Source organism: Tachypleus tridentatus, chromosome 9, assembly GCF_004210375.1.
Source record: "Tachypleus tridentatus isolate NWPU-2018 chromosome 9, ASM421037v1, whole genome shotgun sequence".
Lineage (NCBI taxonomy): Eukaryota > Metazoa > Arthropoda > Merostomata > Xiphosura > Limulidae > Tachypleus > Tachypleus tridentatus.
In genome coordinates this window covers 115,404,890-115,421,893 of record NC_134833.1, presented here as the reverse complement: position 1 = coordinate 115,421,893, position 17,004 = coordinate 115,404,890, and the positions used below count along the sequence as shown (strand labels likewise).

Genomic DNA, 17,004 nt, shown 5'->3' with positions numbered 1-17,004 from the left:
TTTGATAAGAAGAAAGATAAGAAATACTTGTAAAATGGCTGCTAATTTACAATCATTACCAATTACTGGATTAGTTTTGGTTCTAGGTCTGAGAATTACAATGAGACAACAAAATGCATCTGGTAAAATTATAAATCTATTTGCAAATTAATGTGTGTACTATTTGCAGAATCATACGAATAATAAAGAAAACTCTATAAGAACCCATGCTTTGGGGCTCAAAATCAGTTCTCTGACACTGATGAAAAATTCAGTAGTCCTGCTACCAGCCTGTTTACCAGATGTAATGTCCAGAATGAAGACATCTGTTCTCCAACAGGTCTAGAATACCCACTATTCAACCTCAATGTAAGTAACAATTGCCATTTTTCTCAGTCAAATAGTGCAGTTAGAAAATTGATGTAAAATGAATAACATTAAAAAAAACTCAAAGTATATTTGAACACAAACCATGTCTTAACAGATAATTTGTTGACAACAGTAAGTAATTTAATGACTATTGTAGAAATAGAAATTAATGAAACTGTGATTCTTTTGATGTGAACACTTACCAAAATACTTCTGTTGATGTTAATGTAGATGAATATTTCATTATAGTGAATTAAAGATCTGATCTGGTTTTTTATATTATTCTCAGAGTAATTTCTTTATCCTAACTGTAAACTTTGCATTAGTGAATTATGTATTCCACTCACAACCATATTCATGGACTTAAAGTCGGACGTGGCCAACCATTACAGATGTACACGGTTTTTATCATGCTATAATATAATCAACTGAGCTGCACTTTATGATGCCAACAAAGCCTAGCATATTTGTACAATGCAATGCAATCATATAATAAGCAGAACTGTACCTTATGAGGTTAACAAAGGAGTAACATGATATTTATGATGCTATCATAAAATGAGCAGAACTACATCTTAAAGTTAACACAGGTGTAACATGTTTGTACAATGCTATCACATAATGAACACTTGCATAAAGATTGGTTTGGTGGATTTTGCATGTTTTGGTCAAATGTATTCTTAACACACTGTATTAAGGGATTCACTGCTAGATACTTTTCATATGTTTAACATTTTCCATTGTTGGTAAATGTGATCTTGGAGATTTTGAAAGACAGCATAAAAGACCATTTTGTTCTCAAGGTCTAATACAGTTTCACAGTTGTATGGTAGGTCAATTTTTATCTCTTCAGCTTAAAAACTAAAAATTATTAGAATACATAGGGTGAATATTTGTAAAGAACCCCATCAACTTTGAAGTGTTGAATAGACATTCTAAAGTATTACATGGGCCATAAGGATTTTTGTGCAATATGCAATCGAGGAGGCAGTTAACACTAAATAAGATTACAACTAAGTTTTAATGATAAACAATGACATATGACCCCCACAATGTGACAAGAGTAAAAGGTGACAACTATTTATTTAATACCATGAAAATACAAGTTGAAACAAACTCAACTCTCAAAGTAAAATATTCACGTTTATTAATAATTCACTACTTGGACCACTTAGAATACAAACTTGATTATTATACTTGTATTTAAATTTCTCTCTTGTAAAAGCAAACACAAACTCTCACTAGTTTCTTTATTTGTAGATATTATCAACACACAAACACATGATTTGTTACATGTTTAACTGTAACAAATCAAGTTAATCAAGAGCACATTCTTCATTTGCATTTGAAGATCAGTTTTCTATATTTCTATAATTAAACTATTTTGTACCAAAGTATCACAAAAAAAAATCTTTCAAAACTTTAAGTAGGCACACTGGCATATTTAACTGATTACAATACCTGAATCTACTCTTAAAGATGACAAATGAAGAGAACAAAGATAATACCACAGTCAAAAGAGACATAACTAAGATTAGAAGGAGACAAAGTAACAGTTTTGATAGAATGAAAATTAAACTATTAAATTTTGAAATTTGAAAATGAAGGGGTGCATGATTTATTTATGTGACTTTGTTTTAAATCATAACATAAATAAACGTAAAAACAAGACAATTTTACAAAAGTGATTTCACAAGAACAAAACCAAATAAAATGATCAACTTACACTGTTAAAAGGTTTGTAGCAAGACCACAACATGGCTCACCTTTAAATGACAAAATTCTGAGAATTGGTCTATTTAACATTATGAAAATATTTACATCTCTCAATTTGAACTTTCAATGAGGTTTTTATATATTTATGTTAATATCCATACACAAGGTAGAACTAGTTAAAACTAATATTCAGATCAAAGTTCATATAGAAGGAAGGTTACATTTTTAATTCTTGGACCTTTACAGACTGAATGAAATAGAAAATATTGAAACATGTAAGTTCCATCACCACTTTTTTTTTCAGTGGATATTCAAGTAGCTCTAATTAAGAAAAATACAGTTTATCACACATACTTACTGAGAATTATAATTAAGAAAAACAGAACACAAAAATCTTAAAATGGCTAATTAGAAGAAATAAATAAATGAATTTATTCATAATAGTTTAATGAATCAAAATAATATTTTCTCCAGTTCAAATTGGAACAAAATGACAGGTATGCTTACAGATATAAAAAAACAAATATGCACACAGTTGTTTCTGTAAAACATTACAAACTATTCTTTCAAATGTCTGGGTTTATGACTTGTTAACCTTGTGTTGAAGATACTTCACACCTACAATGTCTCCTACTTCATCTATTGCTTTTAAGGCCTGTAAACATTAAAAGAACATCAAGTACTGTTTTTAATTTACTATTATATTTGCACAACAATCTTAAAATTACATATTTTCATCATAAAAACTAAAAAACACTATTTGTTCAAAGTTTGCTTTATATAATTTTTTCTACACGTGAAACATCTAAACTGATTAACCTCAATAACAAAGAAACACATTTGAAAATGTAAAGCATCTTTTTCTTTGGAATATTTTAGGATGCAAAGAGTTATTCTGTCAAAGAACAGCACACCTGTACATGCATATGTATAAAATACAGAAACACCACCACTTTGGATGGATCAGTTGCACAACCCTTACTGTCTTTTGTAGTTGCTTGGAAAGTATTGCTCATGATATGGCAGAATTACACACAACCCATAATATTTTAGAAAACTATTTTGATTTTCATACTTCCTCAAATCTAATGTAATATCATATCTATTTTGAGTTGTGTTAAATGTGATAGATTATGCTAAAGACGTGTGTAAACATTCTACATGATAGATTTACCTCATCTAACATTTCTTTTGTATGTGCTGCAGACATGCAGAATCGAGCCCTGGATTCTACCAAAGGTGTTGCAGGGAAACCTACTACCACTGTTGCAACCCCCCTTTCCATGAGAATACGCAGAAAAGCTCTAATAAAGAAGAGTAAATGTTACTGCTGTGAGGATTTTCTACTTTCTACATCAGATTAATTTTGTAGAAATTATTTAATGATCACTGTTTTTACTTTAATGTTCAATCCCTCATGATTACTCATTTTTTTAAATTATAAAGTTAGGCATAATGTCAGCACTTTTTCATATTCTCAGTACTTTCAACATCATATATATCCTAACAGTTTTAAAAATATTAATCAGTAAATGTAAGTTCAGGAAACTGTGTAATCAATAAAAAAACATTTTACTTCACAATTGAAATATGGAAGGTTGTAATCTTACGCAATTTTTGTTGGTACATATAAAAGAACTGGAACAACAGGCGAGTAATCGTGACCATAAACAATGAACCCCATCTTCCTCAAGTTCTCACGCACATAACGGGTGTTCCACGCCAACTGCTGGATCTTTTTCTGTCCTATAAACATCCCAAGAACAAATTGTTTGTATGGTACATACTTTACAGTTGCTTCATTTCTTTAAAAAATATAATTTCCTTAATGCAGTAAAACAGATAATAGTGTAATATAAATATGAGCAATGAGTTAGTTACTTCCGTCACCTTCATCAGTTCCATCTTTACCCATGATGATCTCCATAGAACTAATAATCTGTTGTGCTATAGGTGCTGCAATATTGTTGGCATACACTGCACTATGGGAATGTATCCTGATGTGATGAATCAGTTTCTAAAAATAAGAGAAAATGTTTCTATTAATAAAGGAAAATTCTGGAAATAAAAAAAATGTTTGTCAGTAGTATGGAACCAACTTTCCATTACTCAGAAAAGTTTGACATTAAAACAAACATACAATCAGAGCTCCCACAAAAAATATAATACAAAATTCCATAACTTCTTCCTCATGAAAATTCAATTTTCCCTGACAAATAAATCTGATTCACATTGAAGAAAAAAAAAGATTATCTACATGGATCAATATTTGAGGCTAAAAAATAGTTTAAACTGAATAAATGAAACAATTACACTTAAGTGCTTTAATAATATGGCATCAAAATCAAATCTGGCTTAGCTACAAGCTCCCTTACAACTAATAATGTGTATGTGTTTCATATTATAGATTATGAAAAAAAAATCATTTTCACTATAGACACACACACAATGTGGGATTTTAAAATGTACCCTAGGTTTTGGAGGTGACTGTGGAAGTATGACCCACATAGCAGTGGAGATATATCTTCCATTAGTCTTAACCTCCATTCGTCAGTCTCACATAAGAAATAAAGAATAGCAATAGATATAGAATTAGAAAGAGAAATTAGAAGAGTGAAGTGTGGGTGCTTAAGCCCACAATGTGCTACACCTGCAGACAGTTGTGGGAAGGTGACTGCTCTCCCAAGTAAAGAATTAATTGAAATAAAAATAAAATAAAGAAATAAGGTACTACCATTTGGGAGTAAGATGAAAACTTACCTCTCAATGTTAGCATTCCAGCAACCAATATGCTAGAAAGGCACTAACTGATAGCACAGCAAACAAACTATACCAGCATGAAGCATTCTATCCAGCTGTCCAAACTAGTATAGCTCCCAACCACCACCCATTCATCAAGTCTACTGTGACTATCATGTTCTAAACAAGCCTTTTTATGTGAAGGTTAAGAGTCATAGACAGTGTATCCCCATCGTTATATGGGTCCTACATCCATTGTAGCTTGTACCCTGGGATCTTTTCAGTTATGTTCAAAAGTGTATTTGGATATTGTTTAAAAAGAACAAAAATTCAGAAAGAAAGTTCTTTTTATTATTTAACATACAGAAAATATTTCTGCCTTCTTCACCTCAATTTTCCTTTTACATTTGTTAAGATATCCCATTTGAAGATTTGTTTTAATGAATTAAGCTGCCAAGCACTTTTTATCCTAAATAAAGGTATAATATATATATATCTTTTAAATACTATTTACTTAACCAAATATCAATACATTTGATAGATACACATAACCTAACATAGCTGTTGATTTTCTGTAAAATAAATGAAGTAGTTGCTGACCTTGCTACCTGCAATATATCCTCCAGCTGCTCCAAAACTCTTAGTAAATGTTCCCATGAGTAGATCTACATCTCTTGGATCACAACCATAAAAGTCAACAACACCTCTTCCATTTGGTCCTAATGCTCCAATACTGTGTGCTTCATCCAGGTACAGGTAGGCATTATATTTCTTCTTGATTCTAATGATTTCTGGTAGCTTAGCAATAGACCCTTCCATACTGTATACACAAAACAATCAATGAAAACTGAAGTTATAGTAAACAGCAATGGAGGTTCAGTGGCACAAGCTTAAAATATGCTTGAATGTTAAGAATAAGAAAACAAAGACAGTCGTCTGTTACGAGTTGCATATATGATAATGTAAACTGCATCATTATACAACAGTGGATTACAAAACACACTCAATTAACATTTGAACCCCTGACACCACTACACAAACAGAACTTATGCACTTTATCCTTCAAATTAAGCAATATTTTAATGAGGAAAACAGTATACGACTCAGCAGTGTGAGATTAGAACAAGTTACCCATGATAACTGCATTATTACTCAAGCTGTATACAAGAACTTAATCTAGTTAGTAAAACAGGACTTGTTTGGCATAACTTGTCAGTTTTGGTTGACACAAAAGAAATTTGTATCTGGGCTTTCATAGTCAAACTGATGTTTGTTTACTGAGAAGAAATAAAATTCAGTTCAAGTGCTTGTCATTAGAAGATATTTTATTGGAACTATGATACATCTGTGCAATGAAACAACTTTTATTTTCAACTATTACATAATATACTTATTTTCAATTGCATTCAGCTCACCTGTAAACTCCTTCCACAACAATTATTATCTTTTTCCATGGCAGGTGGGTTTTTGGTTGCCCTGAAATTATTGCTTCTCTAATTTTATTTTCCAGATCTATTGGATCTAAAAAAAATATTTGGTTAACATCCTCCATATAAATCAATATATTTATTATTTAGATAAGAACTAAAGATCTAAAACACTATGTAGACATTTCTCTATCTTTGAACATCACAGATATGTAATATTATGGTATATATTTTAATTTTGTTCTCATAATGTTAAAGAAAAATCATACTTAAAGCCATCTTCATTGCTTGGTCCATCCCATCCCTGATGACATGCAATAAAAATGCAGTGTAAAATATGTTGTTACACATCACAGGCAATTGCACATATACACATCATTTTTAATAGCCACTATAATTTAGTAATTTAGTACTATTGGAGGCATCTTTTAAAGAAACACAAGATAGCAGATCACTCCAAGTAATACAAATAACCATTACTCTGTGTACTGTTAATATTTTAAACTCATTTTACCATTATGCTTGACCACTTGAATAACTGCTCCAGACAGTCGGCATCCTAGTACCAGTGAGGCATGGTTAAGTTCATCACTTACAATTAAACAATCTTTCTTGACGAGTGTGGGAATATTAGTGGAATTTGTAGCAAAACCCATTCCAAATACAATGCTGTCTTCTACACCAAGAAATTCAGCCACCAAAGCTTGAAGCTTAATATGAACATCCAAGTTACCTTGGTATGAAAAAATAATGTTTCATGTTACATAAACATAATTACAGTATAGTCCAAGTTTTAAATTTCACATCAAAAGAACTTTTTATTTTGCTTAAAAAAAAAACAAACAAACAAGAGCTACCTTTGTTAAGGCAAGTTGTTCTCACACTTACCTAATTCATGACAAGTGCTCCCAACTCCAACACCATAGTGACGAATGCTCTCCTCTACGGCATCAGCACATGGACCATCAGTTTGTGCAAACCCTAAGTAGTTATAGGAGCCCATGTTTAGAACTCTAATAGATTCCCCTGTCATTCTATAAAAATAATTTGAAAAAGTAAACTGCAAAAATTCAGAAGTTATATATCTTTTTTTACTTAAGTATAAAAATATATACAATTAAAAAAAGGACCCTGTACCCTTCAAACTGCCTAGCATGAAGTCATAGGTTAAATAATGACACCATAATATATAGGAACCTGAGAACAAAATACAGAATATTTACATTTGTTAGCCATTATGTTCAATGATGCCTGAAAGCAAGGTTTCCAGAACTCATACCAGATGGACTAAGCAAAACTCATCTCTAGTAATAAAAAGTGGCACACATACTGTAGTTGAAATACTATTACTATACATACTTCTAGTTCTTGAAAATCCCTAATAGAATACATAAAGAATTTAGTGTTATAAAATACAATAGGCTTAATACTGATACTTTATGACAAGTATAAATAATCATTATCATGATTTTCCAGCTTGGAAAAGGCACTCAAACCATAATAATTTTTGTCATAACAGATAGCTTATTTAAAAAATGTTCTATTCACTACTGTGTTTGTTGTGTTCCTGTTGGCCTGATGAGTTCTGGATTGAGAGAAATGCATCATTGACATTCACTGAGTAACACAATATGGTCGAAATGCTATTATTAATCACTCTTCTAATTTTTTTTAAATCCAAAATTGACTTTATATCACAGCATAAAGAAAAGTACAGCTCAATTGATATTGTCTAACAGGGTTTTATATCACTATGTTGTGGTGCAGTTTTAGATTAATTACAGAAAAAATAACCAAAGTAAATTCACGATCTCCATTTATTATATTGTATATCACCTACTATGATTGTTAACTGAAGATTTATGAGTGATTGCAATAAGTTATTTATTGCTTAAATGGTTTTTCAATTCACTTACATATTTTTTCTTTATTGTTAATAACAAAGCTTTTAGCGTGAATTAAGTAAAATCAGTGTGATAAGCAATAGAGGATGTTTTAGGTCAATTCAAATTTAAATTTCCTGGTTTACATGCAAATTTACCAGTATCATGGTAAGATTAATATATAAAGAGAAACATATTTAGTTGAAATTTACCACTATTTCATGACAACTGGGAAGTAGAACATACTCCAATAACAAATGTTACTCAACACTCATCATTAAATCAACATTCATATATACAGATTTTAATTTTAATAACTAAATTACTAACTTAAAGTGCCAGTTTTTGTCAGTGGACACCCGTTGTTTGACATCGATGAAAGCTCCAGGAACACTTCCAATTGGCTGATTCCAACAGTCACATATACGTCTATAGATGTTTCTTGTGTAGAAGCTTTCAAAACTATGGTAAAGTGGTACATATCCCTAAAAGTAAAAATGTTTTGATGATGTCAACTCACACTACCAATGAGCTGGTTTTAATAATCATATATATACACCAGTAAATGCTAATTTAACAAGCTAAATCCACAACTTCAAAATTAAAGCTATAGTATTTTGCAGTGTGCATGATGTATGTGAGAATATCAAGTAAATAAACAATAAAGAAAACCCTGAAATATGATAATCATATTAAAAACATAAAACCAAAACCTCACAAATGTAGCATGATTTTTAGTTATCACTATACACATAAATAAGGATATAACAATTAAAAAAACAATTAGGTTACTAGCATGCATAAGACTATTCACACTTCTGGAGGCACATATTTTCACATACAATAGCACTGTTGGCTTAAACTCAGTGTGGAAACATAACAGGCCATGAACTATAACATTTGACAATGCAATATGTTAAAAATCTCTCCTTTAGTACTGAAAAAAAAAGAAGGGTAGGCCACCTGGATTAGAAAAATTGACATAATTATAACTTTATAAAGAAAAAATATTTACAAGTAAAACTATGAATGAAACAATCCATGAGTTCAGTCTTAAAATAGCATCAAGTAAACATTTGTTAATGAAGTTAATTACATGACTAAAGGTAGTTGAAGAGCAAGAAATATTCATACAGATTTACAAAAAACTTACAGATAAGAGATCAGTTGCTTTGTAAAAAGAAATCAATCATGATGCTGTTTCATGGAGGAGTTTTGGTCATCATATGTCACTAGATTACTCTATCTGCAAGCTGTACAAGACATTGTCACACAAGTTGAGAGATCAGTTGGAGGGGATACTTTACCACACTATGTTACTAGGGGGTGGAAATAATACAAAAATGCTTACTCTATAAGCAGGGTTGATTGATATAATGTTTAGAGTATTTTTTATATCTCATAAGCCAATATATTCCCACTTCAAAAATAGCAGCTCCACTCTAATATGATAATGGCTTGCCATAACTCAATGGCCTTGTTAGGGTGGACATGGATAGGAATAGAAGCTCTAAACAGTGTGAGATCAATTTATTGCCTACAGATAATGAAACATTAAAAATCAGTGCTCAGGTAGATGCCTGTAAAAACGATGACACTTATTCGCTCAGTGAAAGGACTCGACTCTTCAGAAGAAAGAGAAGAGCAGATAAAACATGGTCCTAAAGATAGAGTTGGTAAATGACATATCCAGACTCCACCAATCACACATTATGATAATTCATGGTGATCAGGGGAGGAAAGTACTACTTAGAGAAGCTCTGTGAAGTTTATGAATCCTTAACAAGACTAAAATCTTAGAACTCTGGAAAATTCACTCTCTATGGTCTCAACTTCATAACACTATTGATCCTAGGGCTGAGATGGCCATTACAATTCAACATAACAATTACATAATCTAAAATACTATGACAAAATTCAGTGGGAAAACTACTGTTGCAAGCTACAATCTACTTAGGTAGCCCACTCACATTACAAAAGTGTACCAGATAAGATGCATATCTGCATAAATATGTATTTTTACACTAGAAAAAACAAACTTTAATGGTAAATATTTTGAATAGTAAATACACATTATTCACTGGTAAGTATATCTTTCAGAGATGCTTGTATATTTGTAAGTCCTTGAATAATGGACAAGTACCAACAAACTGAAATTACCTTATATCACTTATCTTCAAGGGAGGTAATAGAAGTTGTCCTAGTAATTATAGGCATACTAGTCTTACGTCAGGTGTGGGAAAATTTTTGGTAAGTCTGATAAAAGCTACTTTGAAAAGTAATTTTACAAAGTTTAGAATTTTATTGGATAGTCAACATTGTTTCACTAAGGAAAAATTTTGCCTTTGGCATGCTTTGAAAATGTGACTGTATATGTAGATGAGAGTAAGGGTGTATATTTGGTGTGCTTTTAAAAAGCATTTGATAATGTGCCACATAAAAGGCTTGTGAAAAAACTTATTTCTGTATGTGTGGGGGATAAGTTAAATAATTGGATAAAAGAGTGACTTGATGGAAGAAAGTAAAGTATTGTAATAAATGGAGCTCAGTCAAACTGGATTAATGTTGAAAGTGGTGTATCTCAAGGTTTAGTCTTAGGGCTAGCACTCTTTTTGATTTAAATTAATTATATAAATGAAGGAACAGGCAATAATTTACTTAAATTTGCTGATGATATCAATATGTTGAGTGTTGCTGGTTGTGAAGAAGATGCTGTTGATTTGCAAAAAGATTTAAATCATTCAGTGAGTTGAGCAAATAAATAGCAGATGAATTTTAATTATAATAAATGCAAGATAATGCAGGTGAATTATCACAATTTGAATTATCAAAAATAATTTAGATTGGAATAACTTTAACAGTGTCATGAAAGAAAAGGATCTTGGTGTAATGGTTGATCAGTCTCTTAAGCCACCCAAGCAATATGCTGTTGTAGTGGTAGGGCAAATTGGATTTTAGGTTGTATGTAAAGAAATACTGATTACATTTCTAAATAGGTTATAATTTAATTATATAGGTCACTTAGTTAGTTAGTTATCACCATTAGATTCCATCTGGGAACATAGGGCTGCAATCGCTTGCGGATTCTTCAACAACTATTTAAGTGAGTAGGTTGTTAGCCCACTGCACCGAGCCATCCCTAATTTAGCAGTGTAAGACTAGAGGGAAGGCAACTAGTCATCACTACCTACCGCCAACTCTTGGGCTACTCTTTTACCAACGAATAGTGGGATTGACCGTCACATTATAATGCCCCCACGGCTTGGAGGGCGAGCATGTTTGGCGCGATGCGGGTGCGAACCTGCGACCCTCGGATTACGAGTCACACGCCTTACACGCTTGGCCATGCCAGGCCTCTACAGGTCACTGGTTAGGCCATATTTGAAGTATTGTGTTCAGTCTTGGGCTCCTTACCTTAAAAAAGGCATTGAATTCTTGAAAAGGGTTCATAGGAGAGTTATTAAAAAGGTACCTGGAATTTAGGGGTTGCCATATGATGAGAGATTAAGACTCTTAAAAACTTTTTCTATTGACAAAAGAAGAGTTAGAAGGGACCTTACTGAAGTGTTTACAGTTGTAAAAGGAATTGATAACGTTGATGCATTAACACTTTTCATACTTAACAATGAGAAATATAGAAGTAGAGGATATAAATATGGATTTAGCCAAGGTATAAGCCATCTTCAAATAAGACAATTATTTTTCAAATAGGGTGGTTGGCCTGTGGGTTACCTTTGGATGTTGTAGAGGCAGAAAATTTGAGTGAGTTGAAAAGACAGCTTGATAGATACACAAATGATATGCACAGGCTTTAAAATGTTATTTTATTTTTTAATTACTTTATTTAATAGTTTTAGTTTTACTTAAAGAATGGGACAGCAGAGATGGACCAATAAGCCCTTTGTTGTTCATAAACATTATGTTACATTCACAAGTTCAAGAGTAACAAAAATCTGTGTTGATAATAAACAAACAAAAAAATATGGGAGATCATTCTCACAGTAAGATGACTGATATACAGTAATTTGAAGAATATTTTGACATAAAATCCTTTATACCAAATTACAGAAATTAATGGAATTCCAACACTATAATCTACTGCAGGGTGAGCAGCAAATGAAATGACAAATTACCCCTTGATATCATTACAGATTTTTTTCTTTTCTTCATAAAATTACAATTACATAACATTACAATTCTTAGAAAAAAAATTCACAAGTGATATACAGAAATTGCATGTAGTTTAGAGGTTACTGTTGAACTGAAAATCATACTAGTCTAATTTTATAGACAGATCTCAATGAAGTAGCTACAATTTGTTCATTAATTATGATTGAATTTCTTTAAATCCCACACTCAATCATTTTTTGACTGCACTTTGTTTTGCACCTAAGATTTTTTTAAAAATTAAATACACTCACTTCAAAGAGAATGTAATTTTATTATAAAGAAGAAAGATGCAATGTTGCCGTTAGAAATTATTGTTTCCTTGTGGAGTTTATAATGGATGTAAGTGAAGAAAGAAAAAAGACAATTACACAATAATACAACTAAACTGTGCCAAAATGTCAGGTGTTGGACAGTGAAAAAGTTATTGGAACTCAAAAATACAGAAGTCTTCAGTATTACAATTTATTTCCAGAAATCAATACATTAGAAACTTATCTGGAACACTGCCTGAATAACAACCAATCTGTAAATGAAAAGTAACCACACTTCATGTTGAAGACTGGGGGCTCCCACTTGACTTGAATTAGAAAACTCATATGTATCTAATGGTAGTCAACATCTATTCCAGACCCAGGTTGATTGGTTTGGTGTTTTATGGCACAAAGCAGCTAGGCTATCTGCGTCAAACATCCGGTAAAAAGTTAAAAGTAAATTTAGTAAAATTCATAAAAGGAAATTAAGGTAAAACAAAACATAAATAGCATTAAAACCAATGTTTACATCTAGTCTATAGGGGTAAGAGAAAAACTACAGTAATACAAGTTGTAAAGGACTTTCTGTAGCATAACTAATTTTCATAACTAGCCAGGGAGACTAACAGGTAAGTACAAAAACCACTGTTAGTTACCTGAAGTTGACCTTTCCAAGTCTTATTATAGGTTATTTGGCATTATGGCCATTTTCAGAAAGTAAAGTAATAAAAGTTTTGAAAGACTTGTAGCAAAATTTTAATTATAACTCACCAGGATGACTAGCAGGTAGTTCAAACAGCAGTGTTAGTCACCTGAAGAAGCTATATATGACATATGTGAATATGAGAATCAGCACACAGACTCTCATTAAGCAGATTGAAGTTCATCTAGACCCTCCTGTTACTACACGACTGCTTTAACTGCTTCCAACAAAGCCCTTTTACAGCCTCAGTAGCACCTTACAGTGCCAACAGCACTGGTAAGTGAAATTCTTGACTAGGGTTTTGCAGCATATAAAATATGCATTCTATCTTTTGAGTCACTACTCAGTTATTCCAACTCCATAGACACCAAACAAAGAAGTGACTGCAAAAAAAGCACTTCAGGAGATAGACATGTTAAGACAGGATTTTTACTGCCACCACTGAGATAATGTATGACCATTAGACACCAACTCTCACTCCAACTCCAAAATGTGAAATAAACATCTTGCACCACTGGTTTCTACAGCTGATCTATTCAAGCTTGTTCCCTTGGCTGTGGTTTTGCTATATAGTAGAGAAGGGCAGCACAACTCACAAAATAGGCTGCCTCTTGAAGACAGTCTCAGTTTCCATGGAGAACAGCCTGGACAGAAAATGTAGAGAATGATCACATTATGAAGTAAAAGTAGGCTGTCAGCACACACCTGAAGACCATGATAGACAGTCACAGATTATTTCTACAGCAAGAGAGCTGATTGAGAACTCACTGTCTTTTTGAGCAACAACAAAGGATTATTTATAATGTTGCAACTAAAAAATTGTAAGGTTTTAATTTTTAGTTTTTGACATTAGATAGAACTTGTGTTATGCCTACATATAACATTGAAGTTAATATTCAATCCAATGATAACTTCTGTTTTTAAATCTACATCTGAAACAAATTCTTGTATATATCAATATTTCCCATGAATCTAAGACAATTATATAAAACTAATATTTTTATAAAGACCGAAACACATCTATAGCCAGCACTCTTAAAACACTAAAACATAATACAGAGCTAGTATTTAAAAACAAAATAATATATTTTCATAGTCCAATACTTTTTACGAAATAATTTTTATAATTACTATTTTTATACCAATGAAACTATAAACTGAGTTAAAATTTCTAAGATTAAAATGAAATGAAATTGTGTATTTTCACAAGTTTAATTATGAAGGTCAGTTTTTAATGCCACAGAAACATTATATAGGATACATATGCTATTGAAATAGTAAAATAATTGTGAGGTGGGTCATAAATAACTAGAAAAAAGTAAACGAACACCATTTTACACACACACAAATATATTTGACAGAAGATATTATGCAAATTATTTTTGTACTTCAGAAAAATTGAATTACAATTTTATAAGCTCAAATGTATCTCACCAATCATGTACATGTAAAATCATGCAATGCTTACAAAACATATCAAAAATGGGAAGAACACTGTGTTTATAAATCTCTCATATGTTTTTGAGATATGTTAAAAATAACACTAAAATCATAAAACAGCATAAAACAAACAACACTAAACTTATAAACAAGTTACAAATCTCAGAATTTTAAAGCATGACTAATCTGATATTTAAAATATCTTTACCTTTCTATCTTTTTCCACAGCTGAATGGCTTTCTACAAGTCCATTTCTCCGCATAAAATCTCGTATGTGACCAAAAATTGTCAAAACTGCATAACATAGGTATGTAAGAATGGCAACATAAAGAGGTGTTTCTTCAAAATGTTCATAGCTTTTGTCATCCAGTGTTATCCTTTCAGGGGAATTCTAACAAAACAGACAAGCATAAAACTTTAACAGTATGCTGCCTGAAAAGGATACTCAAATAAATATTTACATAGCTACAATGTCTTTCCAAATAATACTTGTTTAGTAAATATCTTTATTTCATAAAAGGAAAATCAATAAATATAGAAAATGAGAGACAAGATACTTTTTTTGTGAAACATACTACTGTCTTTGTTTTTTCTTCAATTCTGAAAGATATGCTTCTTTTGAAATAAATTTAACATTTTGCAACATAAATTTAGTTAATTTGTAATAAATCAGTAAAGGTACAAGTCTGTTCTAACTATGCCAGAGGCTTTCTGAAAACATAGGCCCTATGGTCTGGATCAAAAAGAATAGCAAAATATTCTTTTTCACCATTAAAATGTTCACTTCTATTCATTGGCTTTAAAATAAATTATTACTTACAAAAAGCAACAACAAAGCATCAATTTATAAACATCAACAAATAAACCCAAGAATTTTGGACAAATAATAACATTAATTACAAACTTTCTTTAACTATTATTCAACTTTGACAAAACAGTGTACAGCAATAAAATCCATATAAATATTTACTTCCAGGTTATAGATTATAATTCCAGCATCACTTCAAGATTCAAACAAATTAGAGCTTAATAATCAGTTGAACCAAAATGACAATTCATAAACACTTTTCAATTTGAATAAAATCCTGCAAAAAAAAAAAGAAAAACTGCAATACAAAAAAGCAGGGTAAATTAGAGGTTACAAGTAAATGCATTACACAAGGATAATAAATTCTAGCTCACTTTATAAACAATATTTTGCACTAATTGTTTTTGCACTTTTATTTCTCAAATTATCACATGAAAATTCACTTTTACATAAAACCAGTTCTGTACAATTAAACCACTTCTTGTTATCCCGACTGTTTAAAATATAGTAGAAAACAACAGTAAATCCTTTTCCTTTATACTAAGTCTTTGGTTTATTGATTCAGTAGCTGGCTGTAAATTTTAATTAACAGTTTAAAGTTTAATCTGAATAGAAAAATATGACATAATTTAAATTTTGCAGTAGGTTTCTCCTATATATATTCGGCATAACATTAGATATGTATATACTGAACTACGTTTTTGACCTGTTATGGTACTTGGAATAGTAACATAATAATGTAGTAATAGGGGTCATTAAGCTGCTACGATATAACAGACTACTGAGTCGTCAAGTTCACCGCGGAAGGAAAGGTGGTCACACTACGTTGCAGTATACAATCAACATTAACAATCTGAAATGCAAACAATATTTCAATGGAAATAATATTTTCATAAATAATTCTACTATTTAAAGTTACCAATCTAATATCATGATCTATATTATAAAACAGTGTTACTTGCTTACTTTAGGATAAATAAATCCATTTGATGACTTCTGGACAAATCCATTTTTCCCCCTTTCCAGAGCCATAAGCGTTTCTCAACACGTTTACTTCCAGTGTTTGCAACACTCTCTTAGGAACACACCTCAACAAACAGTAAACATAAATCTGACCATAAACTTCTTGTAGCGTCCTCTGTGTACAACATTTATAGTTCGTTAGTAAATATTTTAAAAAATCCAACAAATATACGATCTTAAGATTAACTTTTTTTTTTTATTTTCCACGATGATAAAGTTTGTTTGCTTGTTTGTTATTAAATGCTCTGCCTACAACAGATCACTGCAAACATGCCCTAAGCCACCGTAGGATGATAAAATTAGTAAAGTAAAGAATGGTAGGATATAAATTCTGGAAAAGCAAAGGAGGACTGTCCCGGTATATTTTCTAATTAATTGATTTTTTATATGAATAACTTATTTAGTCATTTTTAATTTTAGGGATATTAACAGTGGTATTTTTGTAAATTAACTAGAAATGTTAAGAGGCAGATCTGTATTATACTTTCATTTGTTA

At 31.2% G+C, this 17,004-nt stretch overlaps 1 protein-coding gene across 5 annotated transcripts; it reads right to left on the bottom strand.

Annotated features, from left to right (window-relative positions):
* Positions 1-1,412: 1,412 nt before the first annotated feature.
* LOC143226123 (serine palmitoyltransferase 2-like) lies at positions 1,413-16,629 on the bottom strand. Of its 5 annotated transcripts, none has more exons than XM_076456663.1 (11): positions 16,452-16,629; positions 14,886-15,068; positions 8,444-8,598; positions 7,119-7,211; positions 6,745-6,963; positions 6,219-6,324; positions 5,404-5,623; positions 3,946-4,081; positions 3,675-3,810; positions 3,239-3,368; positions 1,413-2,719 (listed from the first exon to the last, which is right to left on the bottom strand). In XM_076456663.1, exons 3-11 carry the CDS (start codon positions 8,592-8,594, stop codon positions 2,645-2,647), a joined length of 1,266 nt encoding a protein of 421 aa, XP_076312778.1. In that variant the 5' UTR covers positions 8,595-8,598; positions 14,886-15,068; positions 16,452-16,629; the 3' UTR covers positions 1,413-2,644. The 5 variants fall into 5 exon arrangements, with proteins under 5 accessions (XP_076312778.1, XP_076312774.1, XP_076312775.1 ...); XM_076456659.1 differs by having other exon boundaries at positions 7,119-7,264; positions 16,452-16,624; XM_076456660.1 differs by having other exon boundaries at positions 3,955-4,081; positions 7,119-7,264; positions 16,452-16,624.
* Between the last annotated feature and the right edge of the window lie 375 nt (positions 16,630-17,004).